Source organism: Tamandua tetradactyla, chromosome 6, assembly GCF_023851605.1.
Source record: "Tamandua tetradactyla isolate mTamTet1 chromosome 6, mTamTet1.pri, whole genome shotgun sequence".
NCBI classification, from domain to species: Eukaryota; Metazoa; Chordata; class Mammalia; order Pilosa; family Myrmecophagidae; genus Tamandua; species Tamandua tetradactyla.
Window position 1 is genome coordinate 28422119 of NC_135332.1, and position 22687 is coordinate 28444805.

General features: G+C 55.4%; 1 protein-coding gene and 2 long non-coding RNA genes across 3 annotated transcripts in view; 2 read left to right on the forward strand and 1 right to left on the reverse strand.

The window, feature by feature from the left end:
- Positions 1-2428: 2428 nt before the first annotated feature.
- MLLT6 (MLLT6, PHD finger containing) lies at positions 2429-22092 on the reverse strand. Its single transcript, XM_077164568.1, is given in 21 exon segments — positions 2429-3945; positions 4452-4808; positions 5681-5771; positions 6231-6367; positions 6369-6581; positions 7694-7782; positions 7873-8058; positions 8576-8721; positions 8905-8971; positions 10122-10230; positions 10462-10643; positions 11082-11696; positions 12231-12453; positions 14925-15023; positions 15651-15800; positions 17885-17978; positions 18226-18329; positions 19459-19568; positions 19801-19855; positions 20306-20385; positions 21624-22092. Coding segments are annotated over 21 exon segments (3258 nt in total). The 5' UTR covers positions 21733-22092; the 3' UTR covers positions 2429-3903.
- Positions 8184-14824, forward strand: LOC143687539 (uncharacterized). Its single transcript, XR_013177567.1, has 4 exons — positions 8184-8252; positions 11039-11556; positions 12216-12587; positions 12954-14824. It is a non-coding gene; the product is annotated as an uncharacterized LOC143687539 (long non-coding RNA).
- The window catches only part of LOC143687538 (uncharacterized), a 34839-nt gene continuing 33173 nt past the window's right edge, over positions 21022-22687 (forward strand). Inside the window, exon 1 of the long non-coding RNA XR_013177566.1 lies at positions 21022-21311. This is a non-coding gene — a long non-coding RNA (uncharacterized LOC143687538). The remainder of the gene's footprint in view (positions 21312-22687) is intronic.

Genomic DNA, 22687 nt, shown 5'->3' on the forward strand with positions numbered 1-22687 from the left:
AAACCCTATAGAACCACGCCCTTCCATCCTCTCCTCCCCTCTGCAGACTCCCGACAGTTGTCCCCTTTCCTTCATTAAAACTAAACAAAAAACAGGGTCTCTGGATTTTTTTTTTTTTTGTAAAACATTCTTTTATTAAAAGAACAAGTGCTCTTTACGAACTGCCCTTCGTACAAATAACATCCGTTATACAAAGATACAAGATCCGGGATATGCACAATTCCAGGCTTGGAGGTGGCTGGGAGCCATTGGCTTTTGGGCTGAGGATATAAAGGAGGTTTTAGAAAGAATGAAAAAGGAGCCCCTGGGTTTGCAAACTCTCATTTCCCCACCCTCCCCATTTCCCTGGGAAGGGACTGCCACTTCAGAGACAGGCGAGGATGGAAAGGGAGGGGGGTGGGGTGGGAGCCAAGGTCTGGGCCTTCATTCCCACCGCTCAACTTACAAGTTGAGGAAAAGGAGGAAGTGAACAACGGAGAACGTGAGCACCCTTCAGTCCCCGACTTTTCAGTAGATCAAGTTCAGTAGACAAAGTGAATGGGGGCTAGACACACGCGATCTGGATGGCTGTGGCCTGAGTGGTAGAGCCAGTGCACCCACCTTCTTCCACATCCCCAACTGAAGTTACCTGGATCCCTTCAGGGACCTCCCCAGGAAAACAAGTCGAGATGAAGGAGAACTGGGAGCAAGCCTCCTCCTCCTTCCCACCACCAAGGAAGATTGAAGCTGGTAGGGAGCTTAGCTTGGAGTTTTGAAAAATTGTCTGCATTTCCAGTTGGGGAAAGGTGAGGCTGGGGAAGGTGTCACCCTTTCCCAGGGTTGGCCCTGGCTCTGGCTGTTCTGGCTCGTCTAGGCCCTTCCTGCCTCTGGGTCAGAGTCCCAAGGTGAGTGCTTCCCTGGAACTCAGAAGAGGGAGGGGCCAGGAAGGAAGCCTAAGGGTCCCCTCATCAGCCTCAAGGTAAGGGCACCAGGAGGCAGCAGTAGACCTAGGAGGAAAAACTCCACAAACAGGAAAACGAATGAGACAGTTAAAAAAGAAAGAAAGAAAAGACAACCTTTAAAGTGTCATTTGTCTAGGAAGAGGTTCTGTCAGCTCTGAGCTAAGACAGTCAGTGCTACATAGACACCCTCCAATCTGGGACAAAGCCCAGCACTCATACATGTCACATACACAAGGACAGAGAGCCAATCACGTGGAGGTGCTACAGTGGGGTGGGAGAGCCAATGACCAGGAGGCCAGGGTCCTGAGGGCTGGTCCTGGCTCTGCCACCAGGCTTGGAGCTGTAGCACGTGAAGCGAGGAGCTGGCTCAAACAGCCCCTACACCAGGTCCCTTCTAGTTTTGACATTCACACACCCAGTCGAGACCCCAAGGCTGGACTTACCAGCTCTGCATACATGCCCCACTCACGCCTCCTCCCCTCACTGTGATAACAGGGACAGCTCCACTCTTAGACATTTGCTCCCCACCCCATAAACCACATCCTTTCTCTCCCCTAGAGAGAAGATCAACAAATCAGAGTCACCTCCCATCCCCCACCCAAATGCATCCTCCAGAAAGGGACTGCAACTGGAAGAGGATGAAGTCATTACGGCCAACCCCTTGCTCTGGACTCTTGCTGCCTCCTGAAGATCTGAGAGAACCTTTCCTATTAAGCTCCCTCAAAAGAAGGAAACACCATTGCCTTGCTCATGCTCGGCCCCAAGGGTGGGGGGGGGCTGCAGAGAGGAGGCAGGCACCAAGCCACACCCATCTGGGCCCCTTTTTCAGATCTAACTGGACAAGCGGTCACTGCATCCCACTCTGGGTGATGCGAAGGGCTTGAGAAAGTGTCCACTGCCCGGGTGGGGGAGAGCAGAAGCATGCTTGCGGGGGATGAAGGAGTTGGGGGGAAGATGAGGTCTTGATTCCAGTGCACTAAATCATTTGGACCTCTTCGCTGCAGCAGCCTTGGGGGGGGGGGGGGAGGGAACTTGTTTCCCCGGCCATCCAGAACAGAGGTTGACTTCTGTTCTAAGTAGGCCAGCCTTGGGCCAGGGTGTGGGTGTCAAGGAGCAACTCTTCTAAGAGACTGAACATTGTTTTGTTTTGTTTTTTTCAGTGGTTTGGGGCAGGGAGTTAAAAAGCTCAATAGATTAAGATGAATAAAATGCTGAATGCTATCATTTCTTTCTGATATTTAACATTAATAAAAGGTGAGTATTTCTGAGGTCAGCACAACTCCTCCCCCCACCCCCAAGCCCTTACAAGTGCCTAAGAAATTGCCTCTGAAGGGTCCCCCCACCTCCCTCCATTATCAGCTTCCTAACAGCTTACAAAGTCTCATCATCAGGAATATTAATATTATTTTCAGTATCAGAAAAAAACCAGTTGAGCAGCACAGGCAAAAATATATCTGCACTACGTTTCTGTCATTGCCAAAAATATACACATCTTCTTTTCTTTATTTAAAAAAAAAGCCAACAACAAAAAACCAAACAGAAACACACACAAAAAACCCACACATGCAAAGAGACTAACAAGACGCGAGCCTCAGGGAAGGCTGGAAACGCTGTTCCCGGCTCCAACCCCAGTGCAACTGAAACACATACACAGTCTTCAATCTCGCCTCTCTCCTGACAGTCCCACGGGCCCTGGGACCCTGGTGGCCTAGGGCAGGTGGGGACTCTTTTTAAGGTGGGAAGCCCACGATACCCTGGGGAAATAGTTGGTGGGTGAGGGGACAGTTGCTAGGTCAGCTTAAGCATCTCCCTGGTTGGTGGGGCGGGGCTGGGGGAAGCAGGCTGGCTAATTCTAAGAGGGAGGCTTCCGCTAAAGGAAGGGGCACTTGACCCTCCTGGCCCCCTCCCCCAATCTGTGGGATCTCCTTGTGCCAGGGAAGCAAGACCAAACTATCAGTGGGGGAGGGGGCCCTGAGGGAGTCTGAGACCTGTGGGGTCTGGGGGAGGGGGGAAGGCAGGAGGGCTATTACCCTGATTCAAAACCCCTCTCCGACACTGGAGAACTGCTCTGGTTTTTGCTAACTATTCATGCCCCAGAGTGGGACCAAAGTTGGTGAGGTGGGGAGGGTGCAAGTAAGAGCTGGGAACTGCCCCCTCTGGTGCTGCCTCATCTGACCATTGCTCCTATCCCTGCCTTCGGCTGCCCCAGGTCCAGAGGAAGACACATTTACACGCACACACACACACACATACACACACACTTTATCAGTCACACAGCTCCATCTCCCCACCCTCGGCACTCCTAAATCCAATAGTGCAAACAAGGGGCAGGGGCACCAAGGGTGGGGGTTGCCCTAGAAGTGAGGAGGTCTGGGCCGAGTCTGCTGCTCCTCTCCCCTCCCTCAGCCCCCCTAATCTCTGGGATTTTACAGGTTCAGCTTGTGACCTTTGTTGAGGGAAAGGGCAGTGAGAAACAGTCCACGGGACCCTTCCTTCAGTCATCTGCCCGAGTAGGGAAGAAACTACAGGAAAATTCCAGACACCTCTTCTTCCTTTAAGGATTCCTACTCTGGATACAGACTGCCCAGGGACTGCCCCTCCACTTCTCACTCAAGTGGTGATCCATTTTATGTGGCAGGTCCAAGATCAAGCTCCCACTCAGGCCCAGGGGACCCCGAGACATTTGCTGAAGGTGGGGACTCCTAGGAGGGCTTAGAGCCTGTCTGCCCTCTGCGCCTCTCACAAAGGAGTCAGTGCAGAGGGGGAAAGGGACCGGGTGGGGAAGGAGCGCCCATCTCGGTCTCAGTCCTCAGCACCAGGAGTGCCCCAACACTCCCTGGGCCTTAGCACGTGCCCAGGCCCGGTCTCTCCAGGTCTGGGTCTGGGTGCTTGCTCCAGGCTAGGACCCCTCAGGCTAGGATCTGCCCCCTCTACTTGGGGGTCAGGAGGGAAATGGGTGGAGTTAACCTTTTTCCTGGTTGGCCGAGGCTCCTTTGTCAGTGGTCTGGAAAGAGAAGAAGGGAGGCTGGGGTGTGGAAAGGCATCTGGGCCAAACAGCCCAGCTGAGGTCAGCCTGCTGGGCCTAGAAAACTGCTGCAGGGTACAGAACAGGAGCCAGCCTCTGGCCTGGGCTCTGAGGGTGGCACACCAGGGCCAACGTGTGGGAGTGGGGAGGCTGCCTTGCCCAAGGGCACTTAGCTGAGTGGGCATGAGCCAGGCAAGGCCAGTGCCCTGGCCCCGGGCTGTGCACCGAGAGGAAGGCAGCCAGGGGTTCACTCAGAGAGGAATGCCCTCTTCTAATTGGTCCTTTTATTATTAGCCCATCAGAGCATATTGTTTTGCACAAAGACCCTCAAGGGATAGCAGAGGCCCTGGGTCTGCAGCAGGATACCTGCGGTCACTTCACTGACCTGGGGGTAGCTTCCTTCCTCCTTCTGATGATGCCCCTGAAGCCCCACTTCTACCCATCTCTGAGAAGAGAGAGAGGCAGGCTCCAGACCTCATACTCACCCCTCCTTTGGGGCCACTGCCACTTCCGTCTGTCCCGGACAGGCTGAGGAAGGGGTTGGTCTGGGCAGTGAGGACTGGAGGTCCACCTGCTGCTGCTACTGCTGCAGCTGCGGCTGCTGCGGCCATGAGACTTGTGTTGTTGCCTAGCGAGGGGGCCACCAGGGCTCCTGCGGGCAGCAGGGGTGGGGCAGACGCCGTGGGCAGCAGGCCAGGGGTGCCCGCAGACAGCAGTGGGGTCGAGCTTCCTGCCAACAGGCTGGCCATGGGCAGCTGGGAGCCCCCTGCCATCTGCAGCCGCTGCAGCTCCCGCTTCTGCTGAATCTGTTGGATCATCTGGTAGACAACGGTCTGGTGTTCCTGTAAGGGGGGCAGACTGTACAGTGGCTGGGGGTCCCCAGGGTCTATTCCCCGCTGCCAGCCTGCCCTGCTCGGCCCAGGCACCATCCCATCACACTGGAAGCACGAGGCAGAAGACCTTGGAGACAGTCAAGCTTCTGTTTCCACCTCCCTGCTGTGGACCTTGGTCTTCTCATCAGGATGAGAAAGAGGTCGCACCCCAACCAATCTGTCACCTGGAGCACGATCAGCCAAGGGCAGGAACCCTGGCCCTGCCCACTGAAGGGTTATCAGTTCCTCAGTCGCCATGACAACCATGAATGGTACCTTGCTCCTACCCCCATCCCCATCTGGCCCCTATAGGTAACCAGTTGGATTTGTTCCTTGTGTTTCTTTCTAATGTTTCTTTATATGAAAATGCTTGTTTTTTAAAAGGCAGAACTTCCTTAGCAGGACCTAACGTATGAGCCAGCCAAAGCAAACTACTCTGGTTTGGGGTGGGGAGCTGATTATCACCTGCTCAGCCCCCTCCTCAAACAGTCCCTAAAAAGTTTCCTTGAAAATCCTTGGGGCTGGGAACGAGATGCTCAATAGCTGGGGACTCAATACCCTCCAGACCTCCACACTAAGATGTGAGCTCATCCTGCAGCATCCCCTCCCCAAAGCGCAGGAGGGCTCTGAAAACAGTGCTTATTCTGCCCCTTCCACCCCTGCCCGATACAGGCCCAGCTCCAGTGGCACAGTCTCAACCTCAGCCGAGCCTGGTGCCCCCTCCCACCCCGGCCTTCTACTCCAGCCTCCCCAGCTGGCCCAGATGCTCTGAGATGCAGGCAGCGCTGAAGAAAGGGGAACAGGGCGGGTTTCTGAGCTGACTGGGGACCAAGGGGCATTACCGGGGTCAGCTGTGGGGAGGCAAGGAGCTGCTGGAGTTGCTGGAGCTGCTGTTCTTGCTGCTGGAGGAGATGTCTCTGCTGCTCGGTCAGGCTGAGGCAGGGAACAAGACACAGACTGTGGGGAAGGGAGAGGGAAACACTTCTACCCACCCACAACCCCCAGCAGGATCCCAGCCTCCCTCAGTCCCTGGAGGAGAGAGGCAGGGATATGAGAGTTTAGAGGTCTAAAGAAACAAGAGACTGAGCTCAGAGAGGGAGGGAAACAAAATTAGATGGAAGAATTTCCCCAGAATGAAAACCTACATTGGGGGACAAGAAATAAAATAAACAGGACATCTTATTCCTGGAGACCTACCATCCAGAGAGTACTTATAGCAAACATTCTAAGGAGTGGCATTACCTGAGCTTAGAAGCCAAGAGAAGACTAGGGTACTATGCCTATTAGACCTGAGCACGTTTTTCCTTTCTTGGGACTGTGAATGTTTGGGGGAAATCCCTCCCAGAGCCAGCCTCCCCCATTCCCTTCCCCAGGGCTGAGCTCTCCCCTCACCTGTTGAGACAACCTGGCAGCTGCAGCGTGGGGGCCCCACCAGCTTGGCTCAAGCCCGCAGGGTTGGGGGCAGCAGCCCCATTCAACCCTCCCAGGAGCCCATTGAGGGGCAGGGCCCCGCTGCCCGCCAGCCCCCCCCAGCAGCCCCTCAGCCATGGGCATGGCCCCCAGCCCCGCTGCCCCGGATGCCCGGCCCAACCCATTCTGCGGCTGGGGCGGGAGCGGGGCAGGGGCCCCAGGCAGGGCCAAGGGCAGAGTAGCTGGGCTCTGTTGGAGCAGGGGCAGCGGTGGGGGCGTGCTGTGGAAGGACAGCGACGAGCTGCTGCGGCTTGGGCAGCCTGAGTGTGGGTCCTGGGGAGGGAGGGGGAAGGGAGGGGTCAGAGGGGCAGGGGGCCAGCAGTACCTTTCTGGCCCCCGGCCCAGCACCCACCAGCATTGTCACAGAGTGCAGCCACCCCACCCAAACCCCATCCCCAAGCAGAGCCACATCAGAAGAAGAATCAGGGCTCAGAGATGAAGGCTAAGAATCCCAATAGTCTTCATAAACCAGGTGTACTGAGCACTTTCAGGGAGCCCAGCACCCACTGTCATCCTTGTTCAATAATGCACAATAATGGTGATAGGTCCTTCTAGTGAACTGGACCCAAGGCTCACCCTGCATAATCCTATTATCTACAATTTATGGGTGAAACCATAGATTCTTAGACAGATTAAATAAGTCTACAGGCAACAGCATGGCAGCTGGAATGAAAGGCTCAGGTTCAAATTCCACCTCCACAATTCAATGGTTTTTGTGACCTTGAATACAACGACTCTATCTCAGTTTCCTTACTCGAAATAAGAATGTCTATTTCATGGCGTTATTGTGAAGACTAAATGGACCAATACACTAAAAATCTGAGCACAGGACCTGACAGAGGGTAAGTGTGAGATAACGTACTTTTATGGTTATTATTGCTCAAATCACATAGTGAAGGCAGACAGATGATAAGACGCCAGTCTGTGGACTCCAGTAAAAACTACAATGGGACAAGGGCAACTGCTACCCAACCAATACTGCTTACACAGGGATTCTTTTAGGTGAGGTGCTATAATAAACCCTCACAAATACTTCCCAAAGAGGCTTCCCCTAGCTACCCTTTCTACAGAAGGATCCCTGCTGCCCAATTCTCCCTTACGGCCCTCAGGTTATTCTCATCTTAACACTTCTTCCATTTTGTAATTATTTATTGTTTACTTGGATTTGGTCAATCTCCCAGGAGCAGGACTGTGTTCCCACTGCTTAACCAGTGCCTGGTACAAAGCAGGCACTTACTAATTATCACTGGTTTAATAAATGAATCAATCAGTCAACCAGTTTGGCCAATTACTTCACTGCCCAGATTCCAACAGATGCAGTGCAGATGGGGACCAGGCAGCCCTTGAGCTTGAGACCTCCCGGCGCCCCGCCCTGTGGCACCCACCTCTGAGGACGTGGACAGCGAATTGTCAAGGCCGAGGCTATTCTTCCCTGGGGGGCTCTTGCTGGTGCTCAAGGAGTCGCTGCTGCCGGCTGGGGGAAGGGGATGAGGGTGGGAGGTCAGGGCCCATTCGGTCCACCCGGCTGAGGCTCCATCTCCCCGGCTTGTCCAGATTCACGCACCTTGGGGAAGCAGGCCGTAGGGGCCAGGGACAGGACCGTTAGCAGCAGGCAGGGCAGGAAAGGGCACAGAAAGCTGCACGTTGAGAATCTGCAGCCGCTCCTTCTTGGCTGTCAGGCTCAAGATCTGCTCCTGCAGTCGTTGGTTTTCCTTCTGCAGTGCATGCAGCGCTTTCAGCATCTCCACGACTGCGGAGAGAGGCGAGAGAGCGTGTCCCGCGGCCTGGAGAGGCGGGGCGGGGGGCGGGGCCAGGAGACCAGAGGTGGGGCTTGGAGGGGCGGGGCCTGGAAAGCGGGGCTGGCGGGGGGGGAAAGAGGAATGGGACTAGAAGGTCGAGGTTAGAGACCAAGAAGAGAAGGTGCAGGCCCAGAGAGGGACACAGGTGAGCTCGGAGAGCTGGGGCCTGGGCAACCAGAGGTCAGCGGACCAAGGGCGGGCTCTGAGGCTCGGAAGGAGGGCGGGCGGAAGTTGGGATTAGTAAGGTCCAGGAGGCCGCGAAGGCAGACGGCCGGATGCAGAGCGGGAAAGGCCAGCAGCGTGACTTGCAAGGGTTAATAAGGGCGGGGCCGGGCCTGGGCCAGAGTTAAGGCTGGGGACGGGGTCTAGGGGCGGAATCTTGAAGGCGTCTGGGGACCTCGGGGGTGGGGGAGTGACAAGTCTGGTGTCCTAGAGGAGGTCTCCCAGCTTGGAGCCACCCCTCCTCACTGTTGACGCCGGCCTCGCCGTCGCCCTGTTTCTCCAGCAGCTGCTCCATGTTAGTTGTTCCGGGGGCCGTGGGGTCTAACTGGCTGCTCCCACAGGGTGCGGACGCTGTCTGGTCGAAGAGTGCAGGGAGGCTACTGATGGGGGACCTGCGTTCAGAAGGGAAAACCCGGATCAGGCTTACCTCGCGCCCCCACAACAGTCTCCCCACCTCCCCCCACCAGGGGTTCCCGTCCCTTTCCTGCGGTCCTCCCACTTCCCCCAGCGTCCGCCTCTCTACCCCACTCCTCTCCCTTCTGTCCCTCCAGTCCCCTCCCTCGAGCGCCCCTCACATGGAAGACAGACTCTCCTGGGGGGAGGTCCCCCGACATCGGAAGCTGCAGTCCTCCAGGTCTGGCTCTTGGAAGGAGAAGGAGAGCAAGGATCAGCAGGGGAGCAGTGCTCTCTGCCTTAGGGTCCCTGCCCAGGAGGTGGGGGGATGTCTGGGACCTCAAAGCAGATTCCCTTGCCAAGATTTCCCAATGCAGACCTGCAGTCCAAGGACAGAAAGCTCTGGGAACCCTGGCTTGGAAACCCGGCCCCCTGGGAGACGAGGCCTTGCGATCTCTTCCCCTTTAGGCAAAAAGTCTCACACTGCCTGGCTACTTTCAGGTCCATCTAATTTTCTTCCTGGGAGCTTCAGAGCTCTAGGAATTTGGGGTTAGGGCAGCCCTGGATTGAATGTGGGTCAGCACTTATTCTCTGTATGGCCTTGGACACGTAACTATAACTTCTCTGGAGTGATTATTTTGAGGCATAAAATAAATAAATAAAAAAGTAATAAATAAATAAGCAAAGGATTGAACATGCAGCAATCCCTTAAAAACTATACCTATTCTGATCATCTTTGTATGACTTTTTTTGGCATAATGTTTTATATTCATAAAAGAAAAAAAAAACCCTTTGTTGGTCTACAGTATCCCCATTTGGGTTTTGGAAAATATGGTGTCACTCTACTGTTAGGTCTCAACCTGGAATTGAATGGGGCCTCTTTAAGAAGGCCTACCAGAACCAGCAGCTGGATGGTAAGCCCCGCCCCCTCACATGACAGGTGGTATCTCTGCACCAATCAGCTCTGTAGGGCTTGACTCTCAAGGGAGTGGGAGTTTGAGGCCCACCCCTTTAACCCCTAAATAACCAGAGGCAGTTTGCCCACCTGTAAACTCTGGGGCCAAGGACATACTAGGAGACAAGGACACACTAAGGCCAGGGAGGGAGTATTGCTCCAGCAAAAAGTGCTGAGCTTCAGAATTTGAGGCCTGGCTCTGACATTCCCTATTTCAATAGCCTTGAGCAAGTCATTTATTTCTGCCTGCTTCTTTTGTGAGATAGAGAAGTAATTCTGCCCTGTCCTGCTTCCGCCCCTAAAGGTGTACCCTGGTTTCTAGACTGCAAAACTATTTACTTTTTTTTTTTTGCAGCGTGGGAATGGTCAGAGGAAGGGGCCTCATACATATGATGGGTAACCCCCAGGTCTTTGAGAAGGGGAACGTGCTATACAGTCACATACCTGTGTGGCTGCTCTCGGCTTGGGTGAGGAGGGGGTTAACGGTGCCCACGGGGGTTCCAAAGATGTGGGTAGAAGGAAGGCTAAAGGTAGAGCCAGCCAGAGAAAACACCTGAGGGAAAGGAGGTAGAGTCCAGCCTGGTGGTTATTCTTAGATATTAGGGCACAACCGTATGTACTGGGATGGCCAGGGGTGAGGTGTGCCAGGGAGGAGAGAGGACCAGAGAGAGAAGTTCTGTTGGTGAGCAAGCCCCATCTGTCAAACCATAATTCTCTTGGAGGGCTGGAGTCTTTGGCAGCCCACCCACACCAGTGAAGGAGGAGCCCAGGAGTGAGGCCTCACCTGAGTGGTGGAGATAGAAGCAGAGGAGGAGGGGAGGGTGCTGGTGAATGGGGAGCGGCTGAGGCGGGGCAGGGCTGAAGTCCCTGGGGGTCCCAGCAGGCTGGAAGAGAGGGGAGTACTGCAGACCGCCCGCAGCATCCCCCCACCGTGTGAGATAGGGTCCTTGTTACTGGTGTAGATGCCTGTAGGTACAAGGACACAGAGGAGAGTTGACAGTAACCCAAAGGCCCCTCAGTCAGGTGGGCTCTGACTCCCCTAGATCTGGCCAGATATACCAGTCTAACCCTCTTGTTGCAAAGATGTCACTTCTCACCTGGGGGATATCTGTTTGACATGCCTGCTGATTAGATTGTTTTGCCCACCCTGGGGAAGTCCAAGCTTTTCTAATTCCCTTCCCCAAACTTGGTAAGTCTGCTGGGCAATCCAACCCAAACTCTCCCACTCAACCATGCAGAAGACTGGTGGTGTTGGGGTGTGTCTTGGAAGTGACTGTGACCTCCATCCTTTATCTCTGTCCTCTGACCAGTTTCTATCATGTTTTCCTCTAACTGCCTGTTCACACCTCTGTCCACACTAGGCTGGCTGGGCCCTGAGATGTCCTGTTCCCAGGAGTCACTAACCTGCCCCCAGCAGGGGGGACTCCAGGCTCAGGCTAGGTAGGTTCCCAGAAGGCCCGAAGGTGCGAGAGGCTAAACCACCCAGGCCAGAGCTGACCAGGGACCCTCCAGAGAAGGGGGAGGCAGCTGTGGCAGTGAAGCCAGCCAGCTGGGCACTGGGCAGGGTCGGGACAGCCGGACCCCCAGTGCCCTCCTTGTTCCGGCTGCCCTTGGGACGGCCTGGCCCATGTCGGCTCCTCTTGCTGGCTTTGTGTTTCTTCTCCTTCAGGCCTGTCTCAGGAGTCTCCTCAGCAGGCACAGGGGCAGCACTCAGTGTGGGCATCCGCTTGTGAGTGCCTGCTGAGGCCCCAGACCCCGACACGTGGGAGGATTTATAGTCCCCAGGGGAGGGGGCCCGGGCCCGGCTCGAACTGGAGGTGGTGGTGGAGAAACGCACGATGGGTCCAAAGCCAGAGAAGACCACCTTCTGCTCAAAGAGGTCAGCTTTGGGGGGCTCGGGGGCTGAGGGAGAGGGGGGCGCTGAAGGGGTGGGGGCCACAGGCTTGGAGTACTTGTCCTCCTCTGGCTGCTCCAGCTTGGGGAAAGCAGAGAAGTCAGGAGAACTCTGCAGGGACGAGACTACACAGAGGGAGGACAACGTTACACGTATACTCTAGAACCTGTCACTCCTTCCCACTCCTAAACAAAACAGTGGTTGGAGGGAGGTCTGGTCAGGGCCGGGGAAGCCTGGTCTCCAGTCCCAGCTCTGCCACTGACTCGTGTCCTGGGACAAGTTCGTCCCCCCTCCCAACTCTCTCACCTGTAATGAGATGGGGAAGAGTAACTACCACCCTACTGATTTTACTGGACCACTGTAAAGATTATCTGAGGTAAGATTAGCGTTGGTGCTTTTAAAATAGCACCTTCCAGCAATGAATATTGTTATGGGATTGGAGAGGTGGGCCCTGAGAGAAAGGGAGGAGAGGTCCAGCTTAACGGGGAAGGACTGAGGGATTTGGAGAGGAGTCGTTTGATGGGGATCCCCCATCTTTATCCTGATTCAATTTAAGAAGCCAATGAAATGCAAGACAACATGCAAAACCAATACGCAAAGTAAAGTTCAGGACCAAAGGCTGTCCCCCTCCCTGCCTCCTCCAGGACCCCCACACTCACCTGCAGGCTGGAAGGGCCCCCCAGAGGAGGAGGAAGAGGAGGAGGAAGAAGAGGAGGAGGAGGCGGAGGTAAAACTGCTCACACCTTTCCCACTGCTCAGTTTCTTCCCCTTGTGACTCAGGCTATGGCTGGAAGACTTTTTCCCCTTTGAGTCCCTGTTGCTCTCAGAGGTCTCCTGACTACTGGTCTCGTGGTGGGAAGAGGAGGAAGCAGAGGAAGAGACCTGAGGGAGGTAAAGACAGAAGAAGACTGAACACTGGCTGCCCGGAGCGTAGGCTCACCACCTGGAGCGGAGCAGGTCACAGACCTGGGGCTCAACTGGGAGAGACCATAATTAGCTCCATGAAGGACTTCTGGGTAGGGAGGCAGAGAGGCAGCGGTGGGACTTCCTGGGTGCAAGGCAGAGGGAAAGCTCTGAGTCCAGAAGGTGTCTGCACTTCATCCCCAGTAGGGAAGACAGAGGGCAGGGAGAGATGAAAACAGTTCTGAAGTCTGTACACGCTTGGTCAAATATCTATTCATTCAGTCCTCTTAAGCCTTGAGGGGCGGGGAAGGGCTAAGAGGGCTGGACCTGTGTTGGGAAGAGGAACCACAGGGAGAATGGATTTCCTTTGCCCCATCCTTGGGCCCTCCCATTCCCACCCTCCCCCCTTCTTGCTCACTCTGAGCTGCAGCGCCCTGCTTGCTCCCCATTCCCTGACCACTCCTGCTCTTCCTAGACAGCCTGAACTTGTGTGGACTAGCTCTCTAGGAGAGGAGAGCATATCCTTACTCTTACTGGGAAACTTCTCATCATCCTTCAAAATCCAGCTTGGAAGTCCCCTCTTCTGGAAAGCCTCCCTGGACACCTGGGGTGGAACAAGTCACTCTGTCCCCTTATTTCCCAGGTGCCATGTGCCCACATCCACTATGTCAACAGTTGCCACACCATACTGACAGGAACTGTCCTCATGTCTGAGGCCCCCAGTGACCTCTCCGAGGCCATCAGGGAGGTGGCTGAAGGAGTTTGTGCTCTGCAGTCCACAGAGTGGGGTACGAGCCTGGCTGGCTTTGCCCTTCACAGGCCATGTTAGATTGGGCAGACCTCTCAACCTCCCTGAGCTTCACTGCCCTTATGGGGCTAGTTATACCTATTTGGAGAATTCTGAGTAGCACAATGGTGACTCTGATGGTAGTGGCAGCCTTCTGTGGTGGTTAAGAGCACAGACCCTGGTGCCAGACTGGGTTCAAATCTCAACTCACTTGCTGTGTGATTTTAGGCAAATCACCTAACCTCTTTGTGCCTCAATTTCTTCATGTATTAAATGGGGATAATAAAATACCTACTTCACTGGATTATTCTGAGGATTAAAGGAACCAATCTCCATACCCTTTCCATTCCCTCCTTATAGCCTAGAAGAGTGCCTGGCATGTGGGAGATCATTTAGTGCTTTTTATTCCTACCAGGGATGGCACTTTTCATCCTTTTGTCCCTGGGACCCAGCCCAGTCCCTGATAGAAACCAGGTATTCAGTAAAAGTGTGGCGAACGAACAAATGTTGAAGGGAGAATGGACAGGGAGAACGGTAGCCACCCTGTGTGGCCCCTCCCTGGGCAGAGCCCTGGTCTCTGTCTTCCTCTTTGTTCTTTTTAACAGCGGGAGTTCTGAAGGCAGCCAGATGTGGTTCTGGGAGCAAAGGAGGAGAGCAGCTGGGAGGAGGAGTAGTTAAAAATGCTGGAGGAGGACGGGCAGAGAGTCCCATTATGTCCGAGGGGACCCCCAGCCACTGGGGGAGCTCCCACATCTCTGGCCCCTTCTCTCCACTTGCCTGCAGAGCTAAGGAGGCCTGCAGCCCCCAGGAAAGGTCAGAGGGTACAGATGACAAGTTTTCCCAAGTGAGCACTGGGAAGCAGGAAGGGGAGAGGGTTACTGGGGCAGTTGCCACAGGAACATCACCCTGGGAAGTCTGATCCCTGAGCTTCCCACTAAGATGCCCAGGGCTCTGCCAGCCACCCGAGGTGGATGAAGGTGACTGGGGCAGTAATGGACACCAGGAGGAAGCAGCTTCTCCTGCCCCCAAGTCTTCTTTCCAAGGAAAGGGTGGCTTAGGAGGAGGGACAGAGAGGGTTGTGTGGCTTGGATAAGGGAGTCCCTAGTGTCAGAAAGTGCCTGCTGGTTGCTAATCCAGATGTTGTCCATTTCTGGAGACAGACCTGCCATACCATGACCCTGCTGGGAAGGGCAGGATGGCGGGGTTTCGGGGCGCTGTTTAGAGGCCTGTTTTCCATGTTACCATGGCTGGGACCCTCAGCCCCCAAACTGTCCAAGTAGGATTTTCATGAGATGACAGCAGGGGAGGGATAAGAGAGAAGGTGTGCCCTCTGCCTATTGGGGGATGGGGGATTATGCCCAGGGACTTGAAGAATCAGCCTGAATACTGTACCCCAATTCTCTGTAGACAAGAGCCCAGTGCTGAGGTTTCCTGCCTAGAGAAAGGCAGATGAGAACATCTGGCAGCCAGTGTCTCCCATCCACCCCCACCCTTATGGGGACTGGTGGGGCTGAGGAGGGCAGACCCCTTCTTGCTAGAACAGGAAGATGGAAGGGGAACATGGCGGGGAGGGGCAGGAAGTCACACTGACCTAAGCCCAGGTCCGTGGATCACCCCTGACCTCTCACACTGGGCCCACCCTCCTGAATGTGGGAAGTGGTACCTTGTCAGCAGGAGGGACCACAGGCGGGGTGAGGATGCTGGGGGGTGACTCAGGCCGCTTCTTGTGCTTCTGTTTAAGGCGTTCTTTATCCTTCCGGCTCTGGGAAGGGAAAGGTGAGCAGGTATTGATGCTGGAGGTGCCAAGTGGGTGAGAATAACATGATGTGCTTGTGAGGAGCTGGCCCTCTCAGAGACGGGGTTTGAGGGTGTCATCTCCCCTTCTGAAGGAAGGGCTAGACAGGAGTAGCTTAGGAAGGTTCCTCTGAGACTCTCTTGAGAGGGAGCAGCTCCCCCATACCATCCCCCCACTTGCTAAAAATAGCCTGTCCCATTATCACGCCGGCGACACAGAGCCCCATATGTGCACGCGCGCACGCCTGTGAGGTTGCCCACCCGGGGAAACAGAGCGCTGCAGAGGGAGGGGGGCCAGGCACTGTGGAAATGTGTGCACACGTCAGGGCCACGTGACAGGGACTTCGGGGACACTGTCCTGGCATGGAGCGGGCACAGGGGAACCACACAGGGACCCAAAGCAGCACAGGGAAGCCAGGCCCTCCCTTCACTCTCCACGACCCTCAGGTTTCACTTCCTTGGTCCCTTCCTGCCCTTCGGTGGCCCCAGTGGAAGGGAGGGTGGCAGGCCCCAAGTTTTGGGGGGCACCTTGTGGTCACTTTTTGAAAGCGTTTTGTGAGTTGGGGGGGAAAGAGGGAGAGGGAGGGACTTTTACCTTCTTCTGGCCCCTCTCATGGTGGGTAGGGTGCTTCTCCTGCTGGGCGGATGGAGAGGTTGACCTGCTTCTCCGACCAGTGATAAAGCCACTGCTGCCTCCCCCAGAACTGCTGCCTCCTCCTCCCCCACCACTGTGCCGGGACGTCTTCTGGGGGAGAGAATTGAGAAGGGCAGATGGTCCTTGAAGCCTCAATGATGCTCTGTTCCGAAAGGCATTCTCCAGCCTGAAAATCCTACAGCTTCCCGAGCTGGTTATCCAATGTACAGATTTGGCAACTGAAGCCCACAAGAGGCAGGAACTTGTCTCAGGTTCCCCAGCAAGGCACAGTTGGAGGTAGGATGGGCCCCAGGTCCCCTGTCCCCCACCCACCATTCTGCCTGGTACCCAGTTGGCCCATTTTAGGCAGACTGAGCCATGGCTCTGTCTCCTAGAGGATGTGCAGGAGGGACGCTCATAGGGAGTTCCGGCTCCCTGCACTCTACATCCCATCCTCCTCTCCATGGATACCTCACTCCAGTCTTCATCCCCTTCTCCCTTGTTCCTGGTTCTTCCCCTCCACCAAATTCAGGGGACCCTCTTGTCCTAAAGGATATGCTGCTCCTCCTTCCAGCCAGGACCTGGCTCCTTTCTGCCCTTCATTGCTAATATACTCTGTCCTGCTCAGTCTGATGCCTTCCACATGCACCAGGCCTACAGCTGCTACCTCTACGGTCACCACCTCCCTCCCTAATAGCCACATCCAAAAGCTAATTTCAGGCTTCATCCTGTTCTAGTACTGGATACCATTCCTACCCTGCTGAGCTGTGAATCCCCTCTCCTGGTTCTCCTCACACCTGGGTGCACCCTGCCCCCGTGGGCACCCCAGGGACTTCAACCCTAGTCTTAGAAACCTAATACCTTACCACCCCGCCCAGGGGGCTTACACCCCTGAATCTGCCTCCGACAAGCCAAACCAAGCTTCCACGGCATCCAAGTCATCACCAAACCTTGAAACCACGGTGACTATATAGTTTATAAAGCCCAAATCAGGAAATGAAAGAGGGAGCTACAAATAATTATATCAGGGTAAGAGGCATAAACCAGGACTGTCCAGGGCAAACCAGGACATGGGGTCATCCTACTGAAGTCAGCTGTTTTCCTGTTCACAGCACCGCAGGGGTTCAAGTCCCATCCACCTAGTGTCTAGAGGCTGGATCCTATGTGCCACCCTAACTCATGCTCAGCCCCGCCCCCATTTGGGTGAGTCTACTTGGAAATGGTTCTGGAGTCCAGACTCAGCCCTCCATCCCCCGCTCTCGCAGCTGTCTCCCAGTCGCCAGCCTCGGCCCTTCCAATTCAGCCTCATAGCTGCTGCCAGGGTAATCTTCCTAAAAAACAAATCTGATCATGTTACTCCCCAGCTTACAAACCTCCACTAGCTGCCTGTGGCCTGGGGCACAGTCCAAGCAGTTTTCCCAGCCAGGCTGCAGCCTACCTCTCCAGAACACCTCCTACCTCCTGGAATATGCAGCTCTCTCCACAAGCATGGGACAGGACCCCCTTTCCAGCTCCTCCTCAGGCTCCTGAAGCCTGGGGCAGAAGCCCGCTCAAATGTGGCCTTGCCTGAGCTTTTGTGCTTCATCTCCTATCTCGGCCCCACTGAACATCTTGTTCTTGCAGCATTCACACATGCTCTTTCTCATCTCTAGGCCTTTGTCTGTGCTGGTTCCTCTGCCTGGGATGCGTTTCTCTGTCTTTGCTTGGCAGACTCCTGAGCTATCGAACAGACTGCCTTTCTGAATCCCTTATACCAGCTGTGAGATAAGTTATAAAACCATGGTGAGCTTTAGTTTGCCCATTTGTAAAATTAAGGTTGCTGAGAGAATTAGACATTAATAATACATGTAAAGTACTTAGTAGAGAGACTGAAACATAGTAAACCCCAACGAATAAATGTTGGCTCTTATTATTTACACCTTCCAGACTCAGCTTAAATGCCACCTCTTCTTTGAAGCCTCCCGGACTGCGGCAGGCAGGGTCTGAACTCTGTGTTCTAGAGGAGACTGATTGGTTCAGCCTTGATTCACACCCCTGTGCTGTACTTTAATTTATTCCTTATCAAATGGAGACATCCTCAAGACCGGCTCCTGCCCACCTGTCCTCCGAGAACGAGGCCCCAGGCCTGGCCCAGAGCTCACGCCCCCTGAACAAAGGCTGGCCGCCTGGTTCACGAGCTGGCTGGTAAGACTCACCATCTTGCTGAAGTGGTACTTGCAGTAGCCGCAGTACTTGACATTGTCCACCTCCAGCACTTCTTCCTCACACAGCAGGCCTGCCATTTGGGCGCTAACCCAGAGAGGTCAGCCTGAGAGGGGGGTGGCCGCAAACGAGACCAGGTGCCTCCCTCCCACCCTCCCGGACTCTTGCTGGGGTGAGGCCAAGACCATCCAAAGGAAAGCACTGCCACCATCACCAAAAAGATAGCAGCTGGGATAAGCCCACTGGGCTATCCACGGGAAACTTCGTGGGAGGTGGTGCAGCTGGCCTGGGCGCCCAGAGCACCCCAGGGTGCCCACCGCAGGCAGGGTCTCACCAGGTGACATGGAAAGCTTGTCGACATCCATGGCGGTTACAGGTCATGCAGGCTCCCGAGGCCGCCTTGCTCTCCCGGCCCTGCTCCTCGCAGATGTAACATGTCTGCAGGACATAGTGCAATCGTCCCCTCCTCCCTGGATGCCCCTGTCCTCTGCCTGAGGGATCCTTTGGCCTCCCCCTCAATTCTTTCCTCTCCCTATGACCCTAGGCCAGTGCTCTCCAAAAGAACCTTCTGCAGTGATAGAAATGTCCTGTAATCTGCACTGTCCAATACAGTAGCCAATAGCCACGTAAGCACATGCCATGTGGCTAGTGTGACTGAGAAATGGAATTTTAAATTTTATTTCACCTTAACAACCCTGTGTGGCTGCTGTCTTCCATACAGGGCAGTGCAGTACTGGAAGCTGAGCCCTCTAAGTCTGGGGACTGCATGTCTCACTCAGTGCCAAGAATATTCTTTCTCTGGGCCTTTTGCACATGCTGTTCCTTCTGACTGAAACCCAGAGCCCCCATCCCCCTCAAGCCCGGCTCCTTCTCACCCCCCTCATCTCAGCCTGGATGTCTCCCTTCTCGACTATTTTATCTAAAGTAAGCCCCCCCATCAGATATTCTTAATTTCAGTTCCTTGTTTGTTTTCTTCACAGCACTTACCACAATTTGCATTTACTTGATTTGCCTGTTTATTGATATTTACAGTCTTCCCCCCACAAGAATGTATGTTCCATGGGGGCAGGAAGCACATCTGTCTTTTTTTTTTTTTTTAACTTTTATTGTGGTAACATATACACAATATAACATTTCCCATTTTGACCACTTTCAAGCATACAATTCAGTGGCATTAATTACATTTACAACGTTGTGCTACCACCACCACCACTGCCACCCCCCTTAAGAACATCTGTCTGGATCAACACTGAACGCTCTATTCCTGGCACCTTGCAGCAGTCCAGGCAGATAATAGGCACTCAGTAATAAAATGCGTTCAGTGATTGAAAGAATGAAATACTCGCTGAGGTCTGCCTGCAGGCATCACTACTGCCAGGGAGCCTCCAATTCACTTGGGTTCTAGAGCACCCTGTCTACGGAAGGGTGGTTCATTGGTAGGTGCCCACCAACCCCCTGGGTTCCCTGAAGGTGTTGGCTGGACAGAATCAAATTACACTGATGAACACAGAGCTGGAGGGACCCAAGGATGGTTGGCGAGGGAGGGGCCGGCGCGGGGGCCGCTGACCTTGTTGAAGCGATCATGAGGCACGTACTGCAGCACGATAGGTTCCATGGTAAGCACGTTGGCAAACTGTACCTCAGGGATGTAGAGGGCACACACCACGTGGGCCCAGCCTGGGGCAGGGCAGGGCGGTCTCAGCTGCAGGTGGCCAGCCCCAGTCCTCCATCCCCCGATGCTGAGGACACTCCCCTCCACCACAGCCTTCCCATCAGGTTCCAGTGCCATCTAGGGATGGGCACCCCAACAGCCACCCCCAACCCAGTCCATTCTGGCCTTCCAAGACCTCTGCTCAGGGAGCTTTGCTGGCCTTAACAGATGAGCCCTGGGGCTTAGGGGTCCCCTCACCTCCATTGTCCGTCCTCTTCAATGCCCCGTCCTTGTGTGGGCACAGCTCACACCTCTGCCAATGTAAGGAGGTATAGGAGTTTGGGCGGGGCTTTCCAAAAGGGGGTGGGGGGATCTACTGAGCTGGGCTTTCCTTGAACACATTCAAAGATTCCCAGGATGAAATGATAAAATGTCTGTTGGGGGGGGGGCAGGTTAGTAGGGGTAGAGAGGAATCCTGAGTCAGTAATTATCGAAGATGGGTAATAGAAATACAAGGCTCATTATACTAGTCTCTCTACTTCTATTAAGAACTTTCCATAATGATAAATTCAAGCAAACACAAATGAAAGGCCCCATTCCTGAGGTGGGGCACACTGAGGGCGATGGAGTTAGCAATAGGTGCGCCAGAAAGGGGAAGTCCTGTACGACAGAGCTAAGTCCCACCCTAGCCTCCGCCTGGAGGTGTGTGTGGGGGGGGAGAGGCTGGGGAGATGAGGGTGGTTTGAGGGAGTCTTCAACTCACCACCCTGGCCGCTCGCTCCTGAGATTCACATTTCCGGCAGAACCAGGGTCCTGTTGGCACCTGGACAATGCCATAGCAAGCTGGGGGTGAGGGAGGAGAGTCACTGAACAAATTTGTCAGCCAGTGGGTTTTCTGACACTGGGGGTGGAGGTGAGGGAAGGGGTTGGCTCTAAAGGACGAGAGCCACTTTCCGACAGAGGGGGCTGCTCCCAGGTCTGGGAACCACTCATGCAACAGCAGGAACACAGGGAATACCCAGCCACACACAGCCGGTCCCACAACAAATTGGTCAGCACTCCAAGCACGGGCAGGGGGTGAGTCCTTGACCTTAAACTTCTAGAAAATCCTCTCCCTATGCTCTTTCTGGACTTATTCCCCAGCTCCTGCCCCAGACCAAACAGTCCCCATCATTAAAAACAGAAGAAACAGAGGGAACAACATTCATGATAATCAAACACATTCTGTTGTTATTTTTGGTTGGGGGGGGCATTTCTTAAAGGGCCAGTAAGTGAAGAGGAAGGGAAGTCGGGGTCCAGGGATCTCATCCACTGCCTCTAAAAATTACTGAATAGGTCAAAAGTCAAAGCTCAGGGCAGGTGCAGTGCCGAGGGACTGAAAAAAAAGGGCCAATAGTGACAGGACTAAGGGCTGTCCCAGGAAGGAGAGGAGGGGGTACAGCTGGCTGTGCCAGGCAAGCAGAAGATGCCAGCCTGCGCCCTCGGCAAGATTCCTCAAGGAGTTAACTCCCGAACCATGTGCTGCTGGGGGAAACTCCAAACCTCCCTCTTCATGATTCCCTGTCCCCGCTACAACCTCTTTTCTATCCTCAGCGCTTCCCCAGAGATTTTAGGAGTCCTCTTTGCCCTGGGGACCTTTCTCCTCCCTTCTTAATTCTGCTCCTCCCAGTATCCGGAAGCGGGGGGAGGGGTAGAGGTGTACCCCCCCTTGACCTCTCCCTTCGCGAGCCCGGACCAAAATAGCCGGGCGGGAAGGGAACACCTCGCAGGTAAACATTCTCCCGGCAGCCGCGACAACTGGCAGAGTGGGGCGCAGGGAGTACACTCATTGCCCCTTAGACTCTCCCCAAACTCCCTCAACTTGGGGTGGGGGGCGCGGGGCTGAAACAATAGGCAAGAAAACAATGCCTGACCCGGTCCTCCAGGACCAGGCGGGGAGAGCCCCCCACATCACCCTCAGCCTTCAGGTTGGGTGGGGGAGGGGCACCCGAGCTCCGGGAGGTCTCCGGAGGGCGCGGCTGGGGGCGTCCCGCGCGCGCCACCCCCGGGGTCCCTCCGCCCCCCACGGACCACCCCCGTACCTTGGTGGACCGCCACGCTGCACGCGTGCCCATCGCAGTAGACCAGCGGGTTCTCGGCCCAGCCCCTCTCGTCCGAACATACGCAGCAGCCTCCTACCATCTCCTTCATACTCCCATGAGCTCCCTCCGGGGCTGTGGCGGGGGGCCGGCCGGCGGGGGTCGGGGGTCAGGGGGGGAGGGAGGGAGCGGGGGGCCGCGCGCCTCCTCGCCCCCTCCTCCTCCGCCGCCGCTTCTTTTCTTTGCCTCCTCCTTCCTCCTCCTCGGCGTCCTCCTCCTCCTCCTCGCTCGCTCTGTCTGGCCGCCCCCCCCGCCGTGCTCTCGCCCTCATGCCCCGACGGGCTCCCTTCCCCCCCCCAACAATGAGACCCGTGCGCGCGGCTCGCCCAGCTACCAGGGCCGCCCGGCTACCGCGCAGCCCGGGCCCGGCTGGGGAGGCGCCGAGTGGCACATCCCGGGCGCCCGCCGCCCGCCCCGCGCCGCCCGCTCACGCGCCGCCCCCTCGGCCCCCCTGCCCCGCCGCGGCAGCCATGGCCGCGCGCCTCCGCTCGCTCGCTCCCGGCCCGCCTGCCGCCGGGTAAAGTCTTAGGTTCAGAGAACAAAGCCGGCTTGGTAGGGAGCGTTTTCGCTCCTACGCTTGGTGCTGCTTTCCCTCTTTCTTTTTCTTTTTCTGGCTCCGAGTCGTCCCTCCCGGCCCTTCCCTGCCTGCCTTTCCATCGGGAGCTCCGAGTCTCTCAAGCCCCTCCACCCAGGTCTTCGTCTCTCCGTCTGTTTCTTCAACCCGGAGGAAATCTGGAGGTGGAGACCCGGGGAAGGGGCGCTAGAAGGAGCAGGAGCGACGTGGGCCGCTCGCCCCTGCGTGTCTCGGGGTTTCTTTTGGCTGGCCCCTCGTGGACTCTTCTGGAGGGTAGGGAACTTTCTGGAGGTAGAAACTATCACAACCTATTTATTCATTCAAAAGGTATTTATTGAACGCTTATTCCGTGCCAACCGCTAGGGTAGAGCAGTGCATAGAACAAGATTCTTGCCCTCGGGGAGCTTCCCGTCTAGTTCATAGACACACACGC